The sequence below is a fragment of the Cornus florida genome, unplaced genomic scaffold (assembly GCF_030987335.1).
Source record: "Cornus florida cultivar Cherokee Brave unplaced genomic scaffold, ASM3098733v1 CherokeeBrave_3.0.0_Hap2_Chr08, whole genome shotgun sequence".
Taxonomy (NCBI): Eukaryota; Viridiplantae; Streptophyta; class Magnoliopsida; order Cornales; family Cornaceae; genus Cornus; species Cornus florida.
This window is the reverse complement of record NW_026775578.1, coordinates 9789466-9810939: the sequence shown is the minus strand read 5'-3', so window position 1 is coordinate 9810939 and position 21474 is coordinate 9789466. Positions and strand designations below refer to the sequence as shown.

Below are 21474 nucleotides of genomic sequence, written 5' to 3'. Positions count from 1 at the left end.
ATGAATATAACAAGGAAAAATATTATAGAAAAAAATATATATGTATATTAAAAATCTGAATATGTATTGATTTCACAAGTGCGTTCTCATATGCCAAATCTCTAGTCCATGGCACAACACAACAAAATAAAAATATGTATATATCCAGCAGGCCTTCCTTTTCAGTTATATACAAAAAATAATAATAATAAAAAAAAAACAAAAAAAATAAAAATAAAAAATAAAAAATTCCAAAACCCTGTAGATAAAAGCAGCTTCAAACCCAAATATATATATATATATATATATATATATAAGCATCTATGCTCTCCACGCTACTGGGTTTAACCCAACAGAATCAGATTAAAAATAATAAATCTAAAAAAAAAAAAAAAAAAAGAAAAGAATTGTAATAATACACGAGGAAAAGAGGTTAAGGGAAAGAACAAAATGTGACCATTTATTTTGCATAGGGTATCTCTTTAGTATGCTTCTGTTGACAAAATCTCAAGTTCAGCCCACCAGAGAGGAGATAATTTTGGCGTTGCTCCATCAGGACCCATTGAAGTAATCTCTTTCAGCCTAGCTGTGACCTCTCTCATTGTTGGTCTGTGTATCGGGTCAGGATTGACACAATCTTTTACCACTTCAAACAATTTATCAAACTCTTCCTCTGGGAAAGATTTTAACGTTGGGTCTACCATTTCTCTTGAGGGTTGTTCCACCCTCAAGTACTCTGATGCCCAGTCCACGAGAGAGCCATTATCCACAGAGTATGGAAATCTACCCGTTATCATTTCAAACAAAATTACCCCGAAGCTGTACACGTTGCTTTCTGGATCTGCTGATTGGGTCTCCAGGAGCTCCATGGTAGCTGATCCCATCTTTGCTGCAGTTACCTCGTTCCAGAAACTAAATTCTGATATTTTGGCTGCATAGTCTTCAGTCAGATGTATAGAGGATGATTGCAGATTTCTGTGGGCTATGGGTGGGGTGAGCTGGTGCAGATACTCAAGACAGTATGCCATGCCCATAGAAATTCTAAGCCGCATCGCCCAATCCAAGTGCTCTGCTTCTTTTACTGCAGGAATCATAGGCAATTAATTATACATCAAATACTAATGCAGGTGTAAGTTATATTTCAACATCGATCACATTATAGAAACCCAAAACTACAAAACCAAATTTCAAAAACATGTCATGGCATCTAAAATCTAATGCAGGTGTGATTCAGTACTAGTGAATTCCCTACCATTGTCACAATAATGGTGAGTCCATTGATAGATTTAAAAAATCAATTTATGCAAAAAGAAGTTTTAAAAGGATAGAACAAAGACGATCGAGGATGCAAATTCCATATAAGATATAGAGTGTCAAATTGGAGGGAACATAACATTGTCGATGAAATCAAACAAGTTGAACCTCAAATATTGCTACATAATATTTAAGACCCAACTATAAGTCAAGTTGAGAAAGTATACAATACCCCAGGGGGTACTTACACGCGTCCAATGGACAGTCATGGAAACTCTCAATTTGCCTTAATACATGAGAAATGAGGAGTTTTCAAGAAAAAGTATGACTGTGCATTGGGTAGGGATACCAAGTGTAAAATACCCATGGGGTATTGTATACTTTCTCAAGTTTCAGATTTTTAATGATGGTGTTGTCTTAATTATATTAGAATTAATATCAAATCAATGTAACAAGAGAATGGAACTCAGTGTCGACGATGTGAAAATACATTGTGGAAACCATTATATAGCAGCTCCCTCGCATATCCACCAGTGTCGGTGAATGTATGGAAGATAGAATCAAGATTCTTCCCAAGAAATTTCTTTTTCTCATTTAAGCTTAATTATGTGCAGCTGTTTATAAAATTCTATTAAGTAAATAAAGATCAGGGAACTCACTGTGTAGATGCTCAAACAGCGTCCCATTTGGAGCATACTCGAAAACCATCATTCTTGTGAAAGGCTTTTCTTCTTCGCAATATCCAATAAGGTTAACAAAGTTCTTGTGGTTAACTTTTGATAGTGTGCCTATCTGAAAAATGACCAAAATTCAGATTTAGTGATTGTGAGACTTTATGAAAGCTGCATACATAAAGTTCAGAGAGTTTGTGTTTGGCGTGCCTTCTTTCTGAACTGTGTTTCTAAATTCTTTGACCAGTCTTCAGCTGACTTCACTGCTGTAGATGTCACTGCTATTTCAACTCCACTTGAAAGAGTCCCTTTGTACACTGTGCCATCTGATAAAGAGCCAATTATGTTACTGAAATCTTCACAAGCTGTTTGAAGTTCTGATAGCTGCAGCTTTGGTACACCTGGAATGCAGATTCCCAAACATGATTATGAAAAATGATAAACAGATAACAAGAGTAGCAGAAGAACCAATAATTGTCCCAAATTTAATGACTGGATGATAAAAAACCGCACTATGTATGTGCCACACATGCAGGGAGGGTGGGACGCTTTCTCCATGGTAGTCGTTAAGGAGGTAATCTAATAAAAAATTTGAACCCATGAGCATAAATATATAATGTTTTATAAGATAATAGTTTTGAGGCTATCAAGCCTATCATAAGAAAATAATTGCTCCAGGATCTAACCCATGGATATCAGTCCTACCAGGTTGCATGCCTAGTGTGCATTTGGTTACACAGCTACAAACTCTCCTCAATTGTCTTTGAGGAAGTTCAGACATGGAATACAATCTTTAATCTAATGATGTAGAGGAATAACCTGTTACAAATGCTTTCTGCAGCTGGCCACTTAACCCTGTTGCCCATGGTTTGACAGTAACCACCTTGCTGTTTCGACAGAAGACAATACCAATGGCTGAAACAAATATGAACAAAGAACCCCCTATAAGCCCAGACCACATCATAACTTTCAACTTGGAACTCTTTTTGGTGCTTGCACTAGGAGTTGAAGCAGGGAAAGGGAATGGAGCAATATGGGATCCTGGTGGTTTAGAAACAACAGTTGGTGGATACGCTGGGGATTCTGAAGCTGGACTTGGAGGTAGTATAGGTGAAGGTGAAGGGGGCAAAGCGTCTGATGGGGAAGGAGATGTAGATTCTGGTGGAAATGATATAGATGTTGATGGGGGAAATGGTAAAGATGGTATTGGCGAATCTGAGGGTGACAATGAAGGTGACATTGAAGGTGACGGTGACGGCGACGGCAACGGCGACAAAGAAGGTGATGGTGATGGAGAGGAAACGGAATTCCTTTTATTATCTCTCTTCTTTTCAACTCTTGGTGAATTTTGGGTATCTTTCACCTGCAGCAGCCTCCGCTGAGCTTCGTCTCCAAGTTGAGCAGTTTTCCTGACAGAAATAATAGCAGTCATCATAAAGCAGGTGTGGACAATAAGTACTAATTGATTTTACACTAAGTGAAAAGTCACTGTTGAGGCAAAAAAGTTTGTGGCATAAGAGTTTGATTTAGAACTCCTCGCTAGTACCACAGACCAAATGCAAATGTGGTGAAGTACCACCCCATCAGCCTCGGCAAGAAACTCAATAGTCATAACCAGCCTTTCAATTCTGAAACTCTATATTTTTCTATCAAGATTAATAACCCGCTATAGCATGTATAACTCAGTTATTCATGAATACCAATAATAAATAGAAACTACACGAAAATCCTGAATAATTTCCAATACAAAACTTTCAACAATGTTGCTTAAAAAAATGTTGCAGCTTCTTTTTCAACTAATTTTAATCCTTTTCTCCCCAATGTGGTTAACTTTTCTTTCCATGAGCTGTGTTCGTTTCCAAGTTTGGTATCACATATCTCAGGTGTTGGGTCTACACAATCGATGACTGACCTCGTAAAATTCGAGAGTAGTAACCCAAGGTTGTAATAAACAGAAATTGAGAATTTCTTCTCACGGGCTAATGTACTAAGATAACTGCCTTTTAATTAATTCCATAACCATATTCCTTTCGTGCATTCTCATAATCTTAAAATTTTCTCATAATTTTGTTAATTCCATAAACAAAATGCATATTAGAATAACTGGAAGGAAAAAAAGGGTACCATGTACTAGATCTGCTATTGCAACTATAACCTAAACCTAAAGTAGCCCTAGTCAGCAGGCCCTCATCCACTTGAATTTCGGAAAGCATCATAAGCTTATAAATTTCAGGAGATATGCTGCCAAAAAGGTTGTTGTTGTCCAATAAACTGCAATAATGACCATAAAATTGTAATCAATACAAGCTTAGGTGAGAGTACAAAAAATAACCGCTGGAGATTTGTAGGGAACAACTTACAGAATTGATAGGGACAGGTTATTGCCAAGATCAGATGGAAATGGTCCGCTGAAGTTATTGTATCCCAAGTCCAACACCTCCAACTCCTTCAATCCTCCAATCTCTTCAGGAATCTTTCCAGTAAAAGAATTGTTCCGTAAAATGCTGCAGCAAAGTAGAATAAGATTAAACAATCATAAATACAGTAGAAAAAATGAACTATTTGGGTTCACAAATTGTAGTGATATTTGCTTACATAGATTTTATGTAAGTTAGCATCCCAAGTTCGGGTGCAAGCGTTCCTCCAAGACAAAGATCTTTCAAATTCCTGCAATTTGAACAAATAGGACTTTAAGGATGATATAAAAAAAAAAAGGATTGTCAAAAACAAGGAATATACCTACAATATGTAAGGAATCGTTAAATGAGTAAATTAAAGGATTACTTAAACAACTACATTACTTCTAAACAGTTGTGACATTATGCACACTTAATTGTTTGCAATCTTCTCACTTTAAGGACTATGTCAAATCATAAATAATTAGTATTAAGAAGTTCCATTCCGCACACCATACTTGTGCTTTGCTTGGTATAAAACTGCAGCAAAGCTAAAACATTTTCGATTTAACATATCAGCCAAAGTTACAGTAGCATAACGCTTAATCCTATGAACAGAGTTATCATAAAGCACTGTTATCTTGCAATATGCAATTCATATACAAAAAGGTCCACTTCTGCCAGGATACTTGTTTGGAGAGGTTTTTGATATCTTAATATTTGGGAGTACATAGGGAAATTAACTACGATTTCAAAAAGGTTTTAAATAACATTACCATTCTTTTTCATAGTTTATGAATAAATATATTTTATGTATAAATAAAAAGAGAAATTAAAAACAGAGACAGAAAAAGGTAGAAATAAAGAGAGAAACGTGATAAAATAGAAGATCTCCGAGGAAAAAGTTGAACTTAAAAGGTGAAGCAAGTAGACATTGTTTTTTTTTAAAAGTAAAAATTGAACTACTTTGCATTCTTAAAAGAGTTGAGAATCGATAAAGAAATAAGTTACTGATGTAGAACTAATTATCTGAAGACTACATGGCCATTTTGGAACGCCAGCAGGTCAAACTGACGGGCTGATGCAATTTTTCGGGACAGTTTCGGCGAGTCTATTTTGACCTGAAAAAGACCCCTTTCTGATTGGAAGAAGCACAACTCTGCTAGTGATGTACACTGCTTTTTGGCTGAATTCCATCTTTTGGGGGCCGAATTGGCTTTTTAGAATTGTTGATTATTTTGGGAATTTTGTTAGAAGTTTAAACAATTCGAATTCATTTGATTTTTTATATTTAATAATTTGTAGTGATTAGGTTTCTTATCCTATTTTTTTCTTAATTTTTAGAGAAAGTTTTATTTTGGACTTATTTTTAGCTTTCCTTGTACTGTTAGGTTTAGGGTCTCTTCAACATAGAGCAGAATTCATTCGTTGATTAATAATATTTTCATATTTCTCTTTGCTTATAATTTGTGGATTCAAAGTTGTTCCTTATTCACCATTGAATGTTTAAACTTCCGCTCCATCAGTTACACGCTATCTATCATAGCTTATATAGTATTTCAATTTTTTTCATATAAATACAAGCCTAATTTTGTTTTTTATGAATGGCATTGACATGCTGAAATCTTCTCATATAGCGATAGCGATGTGACAAGAAAAAATAATAAATCTCAAATTCGCATTTTACAGGGAACAAAATACAATTGGAAATTATCAAACAAGGATTCCAATTTTTTAGATCTCAACAAAAATATATATTTTGCTCAATCAATGTAGGTATATAAATACATAAAACCATATTAGCATATATATACCTATACACAAAATTGAAATTAGTCATGTGAGATTGGGTGTTCGCAAAAGAATCACTCACAAGATTACAACTTTTCCGTCCGAGCACTCGACTCCGAACCAAGAACATGGATCAATATCACCGTCACGATCATCCCAGTTCGACAGAGCACCGAATGGATCTCTCACCACTCCGTCTCGAAACCTCAACAACGCCAACCCTGCATTCAAGTTTAGAAATCCTCATTCCCAATTGGTATTGACAGACCAACATAGACTCAGATTGTACTGAAGAAACCCAAATTGTAGTGAAACGTAAAGGTCGTACCTTCGGCGTTGAGAGACCAACATAGACTCAGATTGTGATGAAAAATATATAACATCGCCAGCATCACTATTCGAAGCTTGAAACAATTGAATCCCCATTTCTCAATCATTTCAAATAGAAGAAACCCAAACAAAATTTAGTACAATTCGTCTCTGTAGACCAATCAAACTTGGTTCAATCAGTATGATAGATAATATAGATATATATATTATATGTATTTGCCGTGTGTAAAGTTGTAAACTACATATACATAGAGAGCAGAATAGATAGAGAAAGAGAAATCGGAATGAATATAGAAATATATATATGTAGAGAGAGAGAGCTTGGTGGTATCTCTGCAAGTACAAGCTAATATCGACGAGGAGAGAAGAAAACGCGTGGAATCGGTGATTTATTGAATTAAATATCCGAACCCGATAAATACAGACAGATAAACCGGAAAACAGGTGATCCGAAATGGCGATGAACCGGCCCGAATGTTTTTCTTCGCTTTTCGAACGCGGGGATTTAGGACGTTGAATTTCGCTGTATCATTGGCGTCGCCGACTCTCTCTCTCTTATAAAGGTGGCCGTGGCGCCCTCCTCTGATTATTGAAGCCAAGTGCTTCAGCACGTGACGCTTAATTTTCCTTTTGTTCATCTTTCTTTTTCCTTGATTACTACCATTTAATATATTTCTTTGGTAACAAAAGAAAAAAATATATCATTAATTATTGTTTTTCTCAAATTTCTAATGCTTGAATTAGTCAATTTATTACTCATAAAAAAAAGGAAAAAAATCTCAATTAAGATATATATATATATATATATATATATATAAACATTAATATAACTTTTATCTAAATGATCTAGCCTAGCGCACCCGGCACATTTTCTTGCGGAACCAAAATCGGAATCATTTCCAACTGTTCCTAAAAATCGGAATCGGAATCGAAACTGTTGGGACGTGAAACCGGAATCAAAACCGTTGGGAAATGAAACCCGAACCGAACCGGTTCCATGGTTCCGGTTCCCTTTTTTATTTTTTCATAACTATTTTTTTTAGCAATACCTTGACTAAAAAATTTTCCTTTGCTCTGTTTAGTAAGAAAGAAAAAATAAATAAAAATAAATAGATGGAAGGGAGAGAAGAAGGGATGCATGAGATATCATTAGGGACAAAATTATGTATTTCTTTCTTTTTGTTCGGTTTGATAGAAGAGAATAAAATAAAATCATAATTTACTATGTTTATTAGAAGAGAATGAAATAGAAATTTTAATTGATTTTACTATTATATCTAATAATATTTATAATATTATAACTTATAGAGATAGTACTGTAATTTAAAACTTGTATAAATCATGATAGTATTTAATTTAAAAATTTTATAATAGTCCACTCGGAATGGTATTTAATTTAAAACTTCTATAATAGTCTTCCCTCTTTTATTCTACCAATTTTTGGACGGATCAAAATTTGTAAGAGTTGTCCTTCCTATTCTCCTTTTTTTTTTGTATCATCTCTATCGATCAATGGAAATTCGTCACTTCCTTCCTATATTATCTCCATACATCTTATTTCCTATTCTCCTTTTTTCTTTGTATCATCTCTATCGATCAATGGAAATTCGTCACTTCCTTCCTATATTATCTCCATACATCTTATTTCCTTCTTACCAAACACAACAAATTATAGGCATATACATTAGTAATTATATATATATTTAGGTATAAATTAGTAATTATAGGCATTTATATATATATATGCCGAAAATATATATATATCCTTAAATATAAGTATATACAGTAGTAATTATATAATTAAAAAAATAATATATATATATATAATTATTATACGATTCGGATTTCCCTGATTTTTTATGCACCCCCTAAGCTAACCAACTCAACTCTAAAATTATTTTATGAAGGAAAAAATCTCTAGTCAACTCAACTGGCGAATTATGGACTTGGTTTGCTTAAAATTTATTCAATCTAAATTATAATTCGTTAATTTATTTTTTAAAACATAATGAACTATAATATATTTTTACATATCGTTGTATCAGTGAACGTATTTTATGCTGTCTGCCATTCTTTTCAATACTACAATTGTTGATTTATCAAACTATTTAACCACGTCACAAATATAATTAAAATTTTACTTTTATTTTTATTAATCATTTGGCAAATTTAGCAACACATTGTTAAAATTATTAAAACGGAATCCAAATCCCCCATGCCTTGCTCTGTTTCGTGTTTAAATTATTAATACAACACACTACAACGTAGATTTTGTAATAGTGTAACAAATAATTGAAAAAGTTATTTTTCATAAATAATGTAATGTAGTTATTGCGATATAAAATTATAAATAATGTGAATTATTATATAAACAATGTAATAACACAAAATAAAATAGCACAACAGGCCATTTGTCAATCCCAATTTGATGCAAGTCTTCAATGTCATAATTGAAATAAATTATATAATTGAGCAATAATGTCAACTGGTTGTCAACTATTCTATGAGTTAACTTTCCACTAAACCAAATGATCTATGGTGTGGCATTCATACACAATCATTTCAGTGGTTTTATTCATTTAGAAATCACTAAGAGTAAGATATATTCTGAATTCATTTTATCCCAATTATTTATTTGGCATCCCAATTATTCTTCTTGTTGAAAAATTATCATAATTAATCATGTGTCAAGTGAGCGTACTGAGTCATATATGCACAACTCTCTCATCGACATATATATATATATATATATATATATATATATGGATTGGATCTATATGTTTCTTGCCGTCTTGGGATTGGTTCCTTTCTATCTACCATTTATAAATTCTAGCTAGGAATTTATGAGGAATCGTTACACGTTCAGTTTTCCTAATAACTTGCATGGTCTTATATTACCATCTTTATTGACTTGGTATAATATTCCACTTAAATAGGAAGAAAAATAATAATAATATTGCACTTGAATGATAAATCATGTTGATGTCTATCCAATCCATTTTATTCTCGCTTGGTGTGTGTGACTTTTTCTTTTTTTCTTTTTTTCTTTTTGCCTATAATTAATAAATGCCTCGGAGAGAGAGAGAGGGACTTAAACATTAGAATTTTTGGATTCTGGCCTGCAAAAGATAACCCCATTAATTTTTAAAAAAAATATCATAAAAATAATAATTGTGAAATATTTAATACATACCTACTTGTGTGTGTGTATATATATATATAATACACACACTAACCCAAGGAAAGATAACAAGTCGATATACGATCGAACAGAGCGTTGAAATCATAGGTTGGGAGGAGATAAGTAGGTGGGGAATGGATATAATTCTCAGTAGGTTCGTATTAGTTGTGCCATACTTTAGGCTTTGTTGTAACAATAAATGTCATAGTAATAAAAATAATTGTAAATTTTATTGTTAGTTGTTGTATGGTACAATTTTAAAGTGCATATAATAAAATAGAAAAAAGAAAAAGAAACAACTAAAAGAAGAAACATGAGTTTTCAATGTCGTATAACACTTAATTAAATTTCATGTTTTTCTTGGAGGATTATTATAATATATAATGTTAATTATATAGTATATGGTAACGGGCCAGTTCATGCACGCATTGGGCGACACTAGAGGGGCCAAGAAGTTGACGTACGGTCCACCGTACTATATGGGTCTAAAACGAAGATCGAAAACTCTGTTTTGTTGTGGCTTGTATTGTAATAAAATCATGTGTAACATGTCATTTTTTGCGTTGAAGTGTGATTAAAGGTCAGGCGACTATAAGATGAATTAAATTTAATGTAACATGTCGTTTTATGCGTTAAAGTGTCATTAAAGATCGTATTCGGAGGCCGGAAGGTCGGACCCATGACCAGACCACCTCCGCTGCACCCTGCAAGACCATGGTCAGGTCGATCTGGACCACAATTTAAATTTAAAGTTGCTTTAATTTGAAACTTTGTTGTTGGTGGTGGTTTTTTTTTTTTTTTTTTTTAATTAGTGGAGTTGGACTTGTAAACCAGAAGTGGGGCTCGTTTTGTTACCATCAAAAGGACAATTTAACCCCCTACAGCTATGCAGATAGAAAGCTGAGAATGACCCTTTCAATTTGTGATGTAGAGTTGGCAACCTACGTTGCCATGGTCACCTACATTGCTTGTAAATACATTTTTTCTCAGGGGTAAATTTTTCGGAAGCTACGTACTCTTTCATGTCGTTATGCATCTGGGCTGCTAAATGAATCAAACTTTGGTGAACAAATTGAACTCATGTTGTTAGGAGAGACTTAATTTAGTTCATCTTGTAACGAGTCAGATTTGAACATTTCAAACGAACTCGTGTAATTAGGAGAGACCTAATTTAGTTCATCTTGTAACAAGTCAAATTTGAACATTTCAGACTCGTCCGCGCAAACAAATTACCTCAACTTTTTAAATATTTTTAAATATATTCATAATCACAACCAAAAATGATATCCTCTCTGCTTTTCAAAATAGAATGCGAGAGGTTCAAGTTTTTTTTATTTTTTTTTTTAGTTTGGAATATCATTCGTATGCGTTTTTTTTTATTTTTTTTTTCTAGTTTGGAATATCATTCGTATATACGTCAATGTTTCATTTGAAAATAAAATTGAACTTCTTCAATATTACAAAGGTTGGAATTTTCTTGTCTTTTATTTTTTGACACAACCAAACAGAAATTGATGAGAGTTGATTTTGAACATTTCGAGTTGAGAATTCTACATTGCTTGTAAATACATTTTTTTCTCAGGGGTAAATTTTTCGGAACCTACGTACTCTTTCATGTCGTTATGCATCTGGGCTGCTAAATGAATCGAACTTTGGTGAACAAATTGAGCTCATGTGGTTAGGAGAGACTTAATTTAGTTCATCTTGTAACGAGTCAGATTTGAACATTTCAAACGAGCTCGTGTGATTAGGAGAGACCTAATTTAATTCATCTTGTAACGAGTTAGATTTAAACATTTCAAACTCGTCCGCGCAAACAAATTACCTAAACTTTTTAAATATTTTTAAATATATTCATAATCACAACCAAAAATGATATCCTCTCTGCTTTTCAAAATAGAATGTGAGGGTTCAAGTTTTTTTTATTTTTTGTTTTAGTTTGGAATATTATTCGTATATATGTCAACGTTCGTATATACGTCAATGTTTCATTTGAAAATAAAATTGAACTTCTTCAATATTACAAAGGTTGGAATTTTCTTGTCTTTTATTTTTTGACACAACCAAACAGAAATTGATGAGAGTTGATTTTGAACGTCTTGTGAGTGATTTATTTTGACTTGTTAAACAACTATGTTTTATCTCACCTTTTTTTTTTCTCAACTTAATTAATACAAGGATTTGGATTTTCTTAGTTGTAAATGAAGTATTTTTTTTTTTTTTTTCTCAACTTAATTAATACAAGGATTCGGATTTCCTTAGTTGTAAATGAAGTCTTTAAAGCTTGGGTGAAAAACAGGGGCACTTGAAACACAATATGCATTTAAGTCTTAATTTCAATTTTCCGAAATTGTCTTCAATCAGCCACAGAATTTTTCATATGAAGATGGTGATGTAACAAGAAGTAATAAATTTTGAAATCATTACAGAGTCCAAATTTGATGAATCATTAACAAGTAATCCGAAAATTAAAGTTAACCAGAGTGATCTCAACTATCATTTATTTCTATAAATTCATTTTGTTAGGCATTCCGATTTGCCTACACTTCATCTTTGTTGGACACACGAATTAGGATGGTAAGAATGATCATATTCTTTTGTCTTTCTCGTACAGCTTTCAGCACACCATGAGTTGTCAAAAGCAATTTACTATCACATTGTTTCCACCGAGTCTATGACATGCAAAGTTAGTAAAATATGGTGAAAAAAATATTTATTTGTAAATGTAGGATATAATTCATTTTTCTTGTTTAAAAAACATTAAAAATAAAATCTCCATAAAAGAACAAAAAATAGAAAAATACGAATATGGATATAGTAAGGTATAATACATTTTTTTAAATAAAAATTGGTCAATAGAAAAATCATCTATATTTCTTCTCTGCCTTATATATTTTCTTTTCAATAATATAAAAAACTATAAATAATATTATAAAGTGTTGTAAAGAAATGGAGGACTAGAGAATATTGAAGAGTAAAAATTAATTGATTTGAAAATTCTAAGAAGAATATAGATTTATCAGATATATTTAAGTAGAGAGTTCTAAAAACTAAATCTACATCTTAACCGGATCAGATATAATAACAAGAACAAACAGTGAGGTCCAAATTCGTTTGAGTACCATGTATCAAGTAGAATGAATCATAAAAGTTAGAAATAACTTGTTAACAATTGAATTTAGCATCACAAAATCTATTACTAACATTCACTTCTATGGACATCTTCAAACCGCCTTGCTCTCCGTTATTATAATTGCTACTCCCCTGCAGAGTCGGTGGCTGTTTTGTTCTACCATGAGAGATTTCAAATTGAAAAAGGGCTAACATACAGACATATATGTTAACTTGTAAATAAACGTAAACATTGATGAAACATTTTTGCCATTTGTACAGGCATACTGCATAAATTATTTTCAAATCTCATTCTGTTGCAACTAGAAACATATAACCCAAGATCATTTGATCATTCCCTCCTCTAGAAACTATATATATTACCCAATACGCCTTACTCTTCCCACATGTGGAAGACTCACAATGCAATTGAAGGCTAACCATTGATCTGCTCTAACCCTTCTCTTCATCTTCTTCACCTCACTCTAACCCTTCCTTGTCCTTCTCCACCTTCAATTTCAGATAGACAAATGTGCATTTTTATAGAACTACATTTAGTCTCCTCAAAACTCTTTAGAGAAGACTTGCGGAAGAAAAAAAAGAAGAGAGGGAACTCTTCAAAGACAGCACACAAACTTAGTCATCTTCATATTATTGCCAAATTAGCCATGAAGTGAGCAAATCTCTCATTGGGGAAATTTTTTATAAAAGTCACTGAATGCTGCCTCATAATTCTTGATTGACTCTTGTCTCAGGTAATCTCAACCACACGGTTCAATAAAGAAATTTAGCATTGAAGTTGTTGACCGTTGAAGCGGTTGGACAAGCATTTTCTCATAATCGCCTCCTTATAACTTGGGAAAACTGTGTGTGTGTGTTCATTCCCTATAGAGTCTCCCTAAGCCTCAAGTAGATGAAGAATGCACAACTGGGTATCAAGAACCATATCTTTGTTAGGTAAACCAGCAATGGTTCAGCTGATATGACCTGGGCCTTTATTCTCTTCTTCAATACAGAATTCTTATGAAGGTAGCTGACTCTTTACTTTTTATCCACTCATAAATATCCTTCAAATGGTCTCAGAAGATTAAAACGTTCACTCAAATGGACTTTGACCATAAATATCCTTGAATCATCAAATAGCTCTATTTGGAGAGTAATACTAGACTCCACCAAATTTAGCAAACAATTCTCACTGTTGACAGAATTGCACATCTGCTTAAGCAAGTTAACTATGAGACTCGCGAAAGTACAAGGCCAGGTTCTATGGGATTGAATTGGAAGGTTCAAAGGATTGTGGAGACACTCCAAAGAAACTGGCAGTTACCCGCATCATAATTCATGTCTAGACCATATACTCCCCAACTTTATATTCCAGAGTCACATAATTTCATTCTTCAGAAGAGGAAATCGGTTCAATACTAAAGTCAGCTCTTTAGCAGCCGCACAAGTTATCACAAAACAAAGACACCAGGTGGATATGAAAGATTTTTTATATAAATTCTATCCATCTATTTTTGCTATTTATTTAAAAATTGAGATGATAGGCACTTATTAGAAAAATAGAGTCAGATTGCCCAGGAAACATAAATAAATAGAGAATTCCGAATCAGAGTTTCGAATAGAGAATGATGTCACTTTTAGCTTAAAATAAATAAATAAATAAATAGATCACACACACTAACACATCATCTTATATGGAAGTTCTAGGTAAAAATTTTATAAGTAAAGCCCTTTATTTATAAATAACAATGAAGCATTTTCACCTAGCTTGTTTTGCTTACACCCATGTCAAAGTTCTCCAAGAGAAATCTAACATATAAAGAGATCATACACACTGGGACCATTAGTTAGTGTGACGAAAGTTTTGGTGGATAAAAATGAAGACGATACAAAATAAAAATCATTAGTTACTGTGGTGTAAGTTTTGGTGTATAAAAAGATGATAAAAATCTGTTTCTTAGTACTTCCATTGACAGGACCAATGGATATTGGGATTTACCCAAAACGAAATGTTAAAGGGAACATGAAAAAGAAAGAAAGAAAAACAAGTCATCGAAAATTTATAAATGTCAAGTCATAACTAATTAGATTCTTCATAGACAAAACCACCACCATATAAAAAACCCAAGAGCATGCCATGGCCCTCAATTCCAATGTGTAACCACTTTACAAGACACAAGTGATAATTGTTTTCAAATGGGTGCATGTGTATCTAGCTTACCATGTCGGCTGATCCTAGAAAAACTTCAGTCACAAAGCTACAAAAATTACAGAACTGAAAGAAATCAAAAAGAGACTTTTTTTTTTTTTTTTTTTCAATCTCAGCATTTCTCATTCTCAGTTCTTTTATTCTGATAATCAGACGGTTCAAAGTGGTGGGGAAGACAAGAAGGGCACCTGATCAGACCGTTCTCATTGCACGCCGTGCAGCTCCTGAATCCACCCTTCTCTGAATAGCACTTGTGGCTTCCGCTACACTCGTCGCAGAGGATGAACCGGTAACCGCCGCAGACCTCGCACACGCCCGGCTCTTCCGCCGGCAAGCCCTCGACGTACTTTTTGAGATCACCGGCCTCGTGAAGCGTTCGGATCTCCTCCGCCCCACCCATATACCGTCCACCGATAAAAACCCTAGGAAGGGTCAATTTTGACTTTTTTGGCTGACCCAATATCCCCTGTAGCTCCTCTAAGAAAGCAGAGTCCATTGCCAGATCTCTCTCGTCGATCGATACCCGGAAGCCCCGCAGGATCGCCCGGACAGTCCGGCAGTCCTCGAACGTTGGTCGGACCACGCGGAGGCTCGTGAAATACACCACTATCCGTCTCTCGGCACCCGGGAGAGATATCGACGGCTCAGATTGCGCCGCCGCCTCCTCTGATGAAGGCGTAGCATTGGGTTCGACGGCGGGAGAGTTAATGGCTTCGCTTGGAGCACTAATGGGTTCGCTTGGAGCACTATTGGGTTCGCCAGAAACACCATTGGGAGCACTATTGGGTTCGCTTAGAGAGCAATTGGGTTCGGCGACAGCGTTATTGGGTTCGCTTGGAGCCCAATTGGGTTCGGCGTGAGGGCTTTGGGAGGGGCTGTTTGCCAAGGCGCGGATGACTGAGTTAGCGAATCTGACTCGGTGGAAGACGGAGGGTTTCCGGGGAGTAGAGGGTTGCTGCTGATGGTGGTGTTGTTGTTGGTCGGAATCGTCAGAGCAGAGGTGTTCGATGTCTTTGAAGGTGGAGCATGAAAAATTGGGATGGGCTTTGTGAAACTGAACCGCTGATTTCACCCGCCGCCGCCACATGAGGTTGAAGATTTAAGATTCAGAGGCAGAGGCTATAGATTCAGAGATAGATAAATAGATAGATATAGAGAGAGAAAAATAAAAGAATGTGGGTTGTGTTTGTTTTTTGGGTTTGATTTGCTTAAAGAGGAGGTGTTGGTGGAATGAAGGAGGAGCTGCAAAAGCGGGGGAAGATGAAGGGTTTGGGCGGGGGGAGTGAAGGGTCAGCCTTTTTTCTCTTTTTCTAGAGAGAGGAGAGAGAGAAAGGAAAGGAAAGGAAATAAGATGAAATGAAATTAAGGAAACAAGGGCTGGGATGGAACTTGGAAGGGTAGGGAAGGGAAAGGAAAGTTAGGCGGTTGGTTAAGTTAGTTGAGATGGTGGTTATGCTTTGCTTTAATGAGGTTTAAAGGGAATGAAAAGTGATTAGAGATGAAAGGTCCTAATTAGAAGGTGGCATAGTAATGTATTGACCTCGTCAAATACAAGCAAATGGATTTGAATTAATTTAACCATCTACTTATATGATATTTAATACAAAAATCTATACATATGTGTGTGTGCATATATTTAAAGGGAATTGATACAAGCAAATAGATTTCAATTAATTTAACTATCTAATTAGATGACATTTAATACAAAAATCTGTATATATACACACACATATATGCATATATTCAAAGGGAATTGATATTGGCTCTTCATCATTATCCTTAGCGGAGACTTCTTATTTCTTTTCTCTTAAGATGAAATTACAAAAGCGTCCATAAACTATACAATATTTAATTGTTACAACTTTTAATACCATAATTACCCTTCTCTCTTGAGGTTAAGAATTCTTAATTAAATTCCTTCAAATTCTCATTCAAGTTATCATTTTCATCTCTTCAAACACGAAAATGGAAATTCTCATTCGCTTTACCATCCTTCATCTCTTCTAGCACAAAAATGAAAATTTTCCCTAGGAAATCTCATTATAGTATTTTTTTTTTTTTTTTGTTCTAATTCCTTCTTTAGAATATATATTTTGAGTTGATTTTGAACGTATTATTTATTTTTGTTAAATTATATCAATCTAGAGCATCCTTAGAAATATTGGATCAATCTATCAATATTTACTTTATTACTGAATTTTATCCTTGAATTCCATAGAAAGAATCATAGATATAATCCCTGATAAGACTGGAAAAATTCTGGTCCTTTTTTTCTTTGCTTGCCCTTTTTGAATTGAAAGCAAATACTGTAACAACACCCCTTACCCCCAAACTTAAATGGCACAGTGTCCTCCATATGTTAGGAGAACTTTCCTTACAAAGGAAGTTGAAAATAAAAAATCGGGGAACAAATTATTGTTAAACAGAAGTGAAAAAGTTTAAGATTCAGGCTCTATTTGTTTGAAAGTAAAATATTTTTCAAAAAATATTTTTTTATTTTCTAGTATTTGGTTGTCAGTAAAATTTTTACGAAGAAAAAAATACAAGTTATTTTACATGTCCCACCCAATGGGCTCGACGACCTCAACCTCCATATAAACCTTTGTCAAACACTGACAAAATAAAATATATATATATATTTTACCTGATAAAGAAAAATATTTTTCAAAAAGAATATTTTACGTCAAAACAAACGGAGTCTATGTAAAATTTATCTTATTAAAATAAAAAGTATTAGAGTTGAAAACAAACTTTTATTTAAATGAATAAAAAAATATTTAATTGAATTGCAAATAAAAAAATATGTTAAAACATCACAATAAAAATCTAAAGTTTAGAAAAAATTATGAATCCGACCATCTTCAACCGTTGTGTGTGTGTGTAGATATATATATATATATTATAAATGTGATGTGTCATGATAGATTTACACAAAAAAAAAAAAAAAATGGATTATTTATTTTTAGTTTGAGGGTTGTTTTATATATTTTGTGTAAAAATATATCTCCCAAGTATCATGTTTAATAGAATGAGAGAGGGAAAAGAAAGAAAATATGTTGTTGTGGCTATCTTAACATAATGATGGAGATAAAAAAAAAAAAATTAAAAAAAAAAAAAAAGAAAAAAGTACACATCAGACATGCCAAATTACACATCATACATCTCAAATGAATTTAAATTTAATTTATTGAGATTAAAAATGATCATGATATTAATTTTTTTTTCCTTTTTCCCTTCTTGCATAGGTTTACATTTGCAAGTGGACAATGCAAGGATGAGCATTATACAAGTCCCACCATTTTCGGAATTGAACACTTTTTGTTACGTTTTTTGTTTTGGTAAAATGTATGATGAATGGTTGCATTAATATAAGTAAATCAAAATTTGATTTCTATACAAACGATGGATCGTAACCCTCGAGTGAGATCTAGATGGCACATTTTCTGTTTTTTCATCTTGCAATCGTGTTTGCTCCATTAACAACTTAAAACCCCTCTAGTTTTAATTCGGATGTAAGATTACCGCGTTAACTAAGTAAAATTAATTATTAGTTTAATATAAGCTCTCCATCCAAATGTATCAATTTAGAATTGGATGCACCAAATTCGTGTTTTGAATTTTTTTGTAGAAATTAAAAATAATAATAATTTATTTAATTGCTTTAAATTTAGAAATGAAATAAATTTAATTTAAAATTTGTACTTATTTTTTTCAAATTCCAAATTTGAAATACCCAAATTCCAAATTTAAAGTACCGATTTGATTATCCTAAATGAAACAATAACTTAATCCATATTAAAAATCTCATTAAGCCATGTTATCTTTTAAAAACGTTTACATAAAGTGTCAACTGATGAACCAAGAATATACTTCTGGAGGGAACTAATGGAAGAAGCAATTGGGGACCATTTTTATGTATGTATATATAATGCTTTATAAATATATACATATATATATATATATGTATATGTATATATATTCAAATAATTACTGCACAGGACACAAGGTGTGTGTGGTACTGCATAAGTTGTTGCCAAAAGATAAAGGTTAAATAATTCAACCGAAGTGGGTGCGTTCTGAAAAGTTTCATGTGCAAAGTAGAAAAGGAAGTGGTGGTCTGAACTGAATTCACATGGCCAATTCTTAAAGATGAAATAACCCGAATATTTGGATTCAAATTGTGGTTTCTTATCCTGGACTAGGCCATGCGGTCAAAATAAATATGGGCTCAACCAATATACATTGGGGTTTAGGCCGTTTGGCTCTGAACCCAACTTTTTTTTTTTTCTTTTTTTTTACTAGTATTTTGAGGTTTGGGTCACAGTTGATTTCTATACTTTGATATTTCGGTTCATTTATACGAGTAATATTTTATTTACTAGTATTTTGAAGTTTGGGTCACAGTTGATTGTGACTTGTGTGAAAAAATGTTCATATTTTTCCAAATATTTTGATATATTATTTTTAACAATAATAGGTTGAAGGTTTTTTTTTTCGTTTTTTTTGGTTAATACCAAGAAATGGGATTAAAGATTTGATATTCATTCATTACTAATGAAATTCTATTGTTGGTTCATTTAAATGTACTAGTAAAAATTTGCGTCTCATGCAAAATTTAATACGAGTAAGTATGTCTAAAAATAAAAAGATAATGTCCAATATTTTCTAATTGACCTATTGATAACTATTTTTTTCTCCATTGATTTTAAAGTAAGACCAAAATCTCATTTCCTAGTTAATACCATTTTTCAAATGAGTAATGATAGGCAACGTGAAAGACAAAACGTCAAAACTTTTTGAATCTGACTTGACTTGGCCACGAGTTACGTAATAAATAAGGAAATGGAGCCCTCTACTTAATTGTATTTAAGTATAAATAGTCAATTAAAAATTTACTATAAGTGTTTAGTGTGAGTATCATTACTCTTTTTTACATGGTATAAGTGAAAGGGAAAAAAAGAAAAAATAAATAGAAAAATAAAAAACATGGTGAATCATTAAAGAGTCCTCTTTCTCCACGCAAATCGGAAACTAAAAACTCTCCCTCTTTCCCATTACAAAAATCCTAAATCACAATACATAACAGAGTATAAATGAGTAAATCATTACTGAAGTCCTAAATCATTGAACTCCTAAATCGTAATACATAATAAAGTATAAATTAATGAAGATTTGAACACTAGTAATTTAAAAGCTTTGTTTGGGGGTGCTTTCTGAATTTAAAAGTCTTTCTATTCTGAAGGGCTTTGAAGAATGCCTTTCAATATACAAATTTAAGAGAAAAAAATTGTTTGGTGGATGCACTAGTTCAAATTTCTTCAACAATTAACATAATAACTTGACAATTTTATCCTTTACATCTACTCTTAAAAAAATTTCCACGAAGATTTCGGAGAAGATTACAAACATGTTAGCAATTGAATCAGCATATAGCAATATTGAAGAAATTGAGGGGACAAACATGTTGTTAGCAATTGAATTAGCATATAGCAATAATGAAGAAATTGGGGGGGGGGGGGGGGGGGGGGGGATATCAACAAATGGTGGATTCATAATTCTATTGTTGTTGTGCTGATCAATTATTGAAGATTAATTGTTAATAATAACTTGATAAACAGAACATATCTCCACTATAAAATCACTTTTTTACTTTTAACTCTCGATATTCTTCTCTAAAGGTTGACGGCAAACCATCTTTATATGATGAGTGACACAATTAGCAAGTGTCAGATAATTCATGGAGAGATTCAAAAGTAAATATTTAGAATTAAAAATTTAAGGTTAATCTACGATTAAAAATTTAGCTGAATGAGAGTAGAAAACTCTCAAAATCTCTTATCGTTATAGTTTCAGGGAATATAAAGTGGCAAACTTGTCTATAAATTTTGTTACTTAAAATTAGTATGGCTTTGGATGAATGAGTTTTAAAAGCAAGTAGTCCCAGCTTCGCTTGAACGGATTTATTAAGATTTTTGCATTTGCTAGAATTCCTTTTTCATTGTTTCACCAAACATCAACATTTTTTAAGAAAGGCTTTCATGGGCTTGGAAGCCCGTTGGGAAGCTCTCTCAAACAAGCACTAAATTTGTGTATATATATATTGAGTCCATGAGTTGTTATCTAATGCGGTATTTGTTTTGTTAAAATCAATAGTTAAGGAAGTTCTGATTTAGTTTTATGATCTTTTATTTTGTGAATTTAAAAATGTAGAACACAGGAAATAATTTTCTGTTTGTGATTATTTTCTTTTACTATCTCCTTCCAATTTTGGAGAGTTCTTTTTTTTCCCTTTTAGTTATACCATGTAAGAGAATATTATTTCTTTTGTAACTTTGGCGTGGCCTAACCAGGTAGATTCAGTGATTTTTCGCATTTTCTCTTTCCAAACTCATATTGATTTAGGTTTGCTTGGTTTGCAACTTTGTTTACTTTGTAACTCTTAAAACAGTTTCAGAGAATTATAAAAGGCCGTTATATAAAAATAGACCTTTTTTAAATTGAGTTTTCAGATAACTATAACTTTTTTTAATTGAATTTTCATAAAGTTAA

At 32.9% G+C, this 21474-nt stretch overlaps 2 protein-coding genes across 2 annotated transcripts; both read right to left on the bottom strand.

Moving 5' to 3' along the window:
- Positions 1 to 45: 45 nt before the first annotated feature.
- Positions 46 to 6982, bottom strand: LOC132269307 (probable inactive receptor-like protein kinase At3g56050). Its single transcript, XM_059770459.1, has 9 exons — positions 6420 to 6982; positions 6174 to 6312; positions 4500 to 4571; positions 4265 to 4408; positions 4029 to 4175; positions 2724 to 3313; positions 2115 to 2305; positions 1893 to 2025; positions 46 to 1060 (listed from the first exon to the last, which is right to left on the bottom strand). Exons 1-9 carry the CDS (start codon positions 6526 to 6528, stop codon positions 462 to 464), a joined length of 2124 nt encoding a protein of 707 aa, XP_059626442.1. The 5' UTR covers positions 6529 to 6982; the 3' UTR covers positions 46 to 461.
- Positions 6983 to 14751: 7769 nt separating this feature from the next.
- On the bottom strand, positions 14752 to 16413 carry LOC132269305 (uncharacterized). Its single transcript, XM_059770456.1, has one exon. The coding sequence runs from the start codon at positions 16010 to 16012 to the stop codon at positions 15038 to 15040; it is 975 nt and encodes a 324-aa protein (XP_059626439.1). The 5' UTR covers positions 16013 to 16413; the 3' UTR covers positions 14752 to 15037.
- Between the last annotated feature and the right edge of the window lie 5061 nt (positions 16414 to 21474).

Bases quoted from the DNA above. Each gene is read 5' to 3' on its own strand.
- LOC132269307 (XM_059770459.1), bottom strand. From the start codon at position 6,528: ATGATTGAGAAATGGGGATTCAATTGTTTCAAGCTTCGAATAGTGATG. The intron at 6,313-6,419 runs GTACGACCTTTA...ACTTGAATGCAG, and splicing joins TTGGTCTCTCAACGCCGAAG to GGTTGGCGTTGTTGAGGTTT. The intron at 2,306-2,723 runs GTTATTCCTCTA...TCTGCATTCCAG, and splicing joins GCAGAAAGCATTTGTAACAG to GTGTACCAAAGCTGCAGCTA.
- LOC132269305 (XM_059770456.1), bottom strand. From the start codon at position 16,012: ATGTGGCGGCGGCGGGTGAAATCAGCGGTTCAGTTTCACAAAGCCCAT.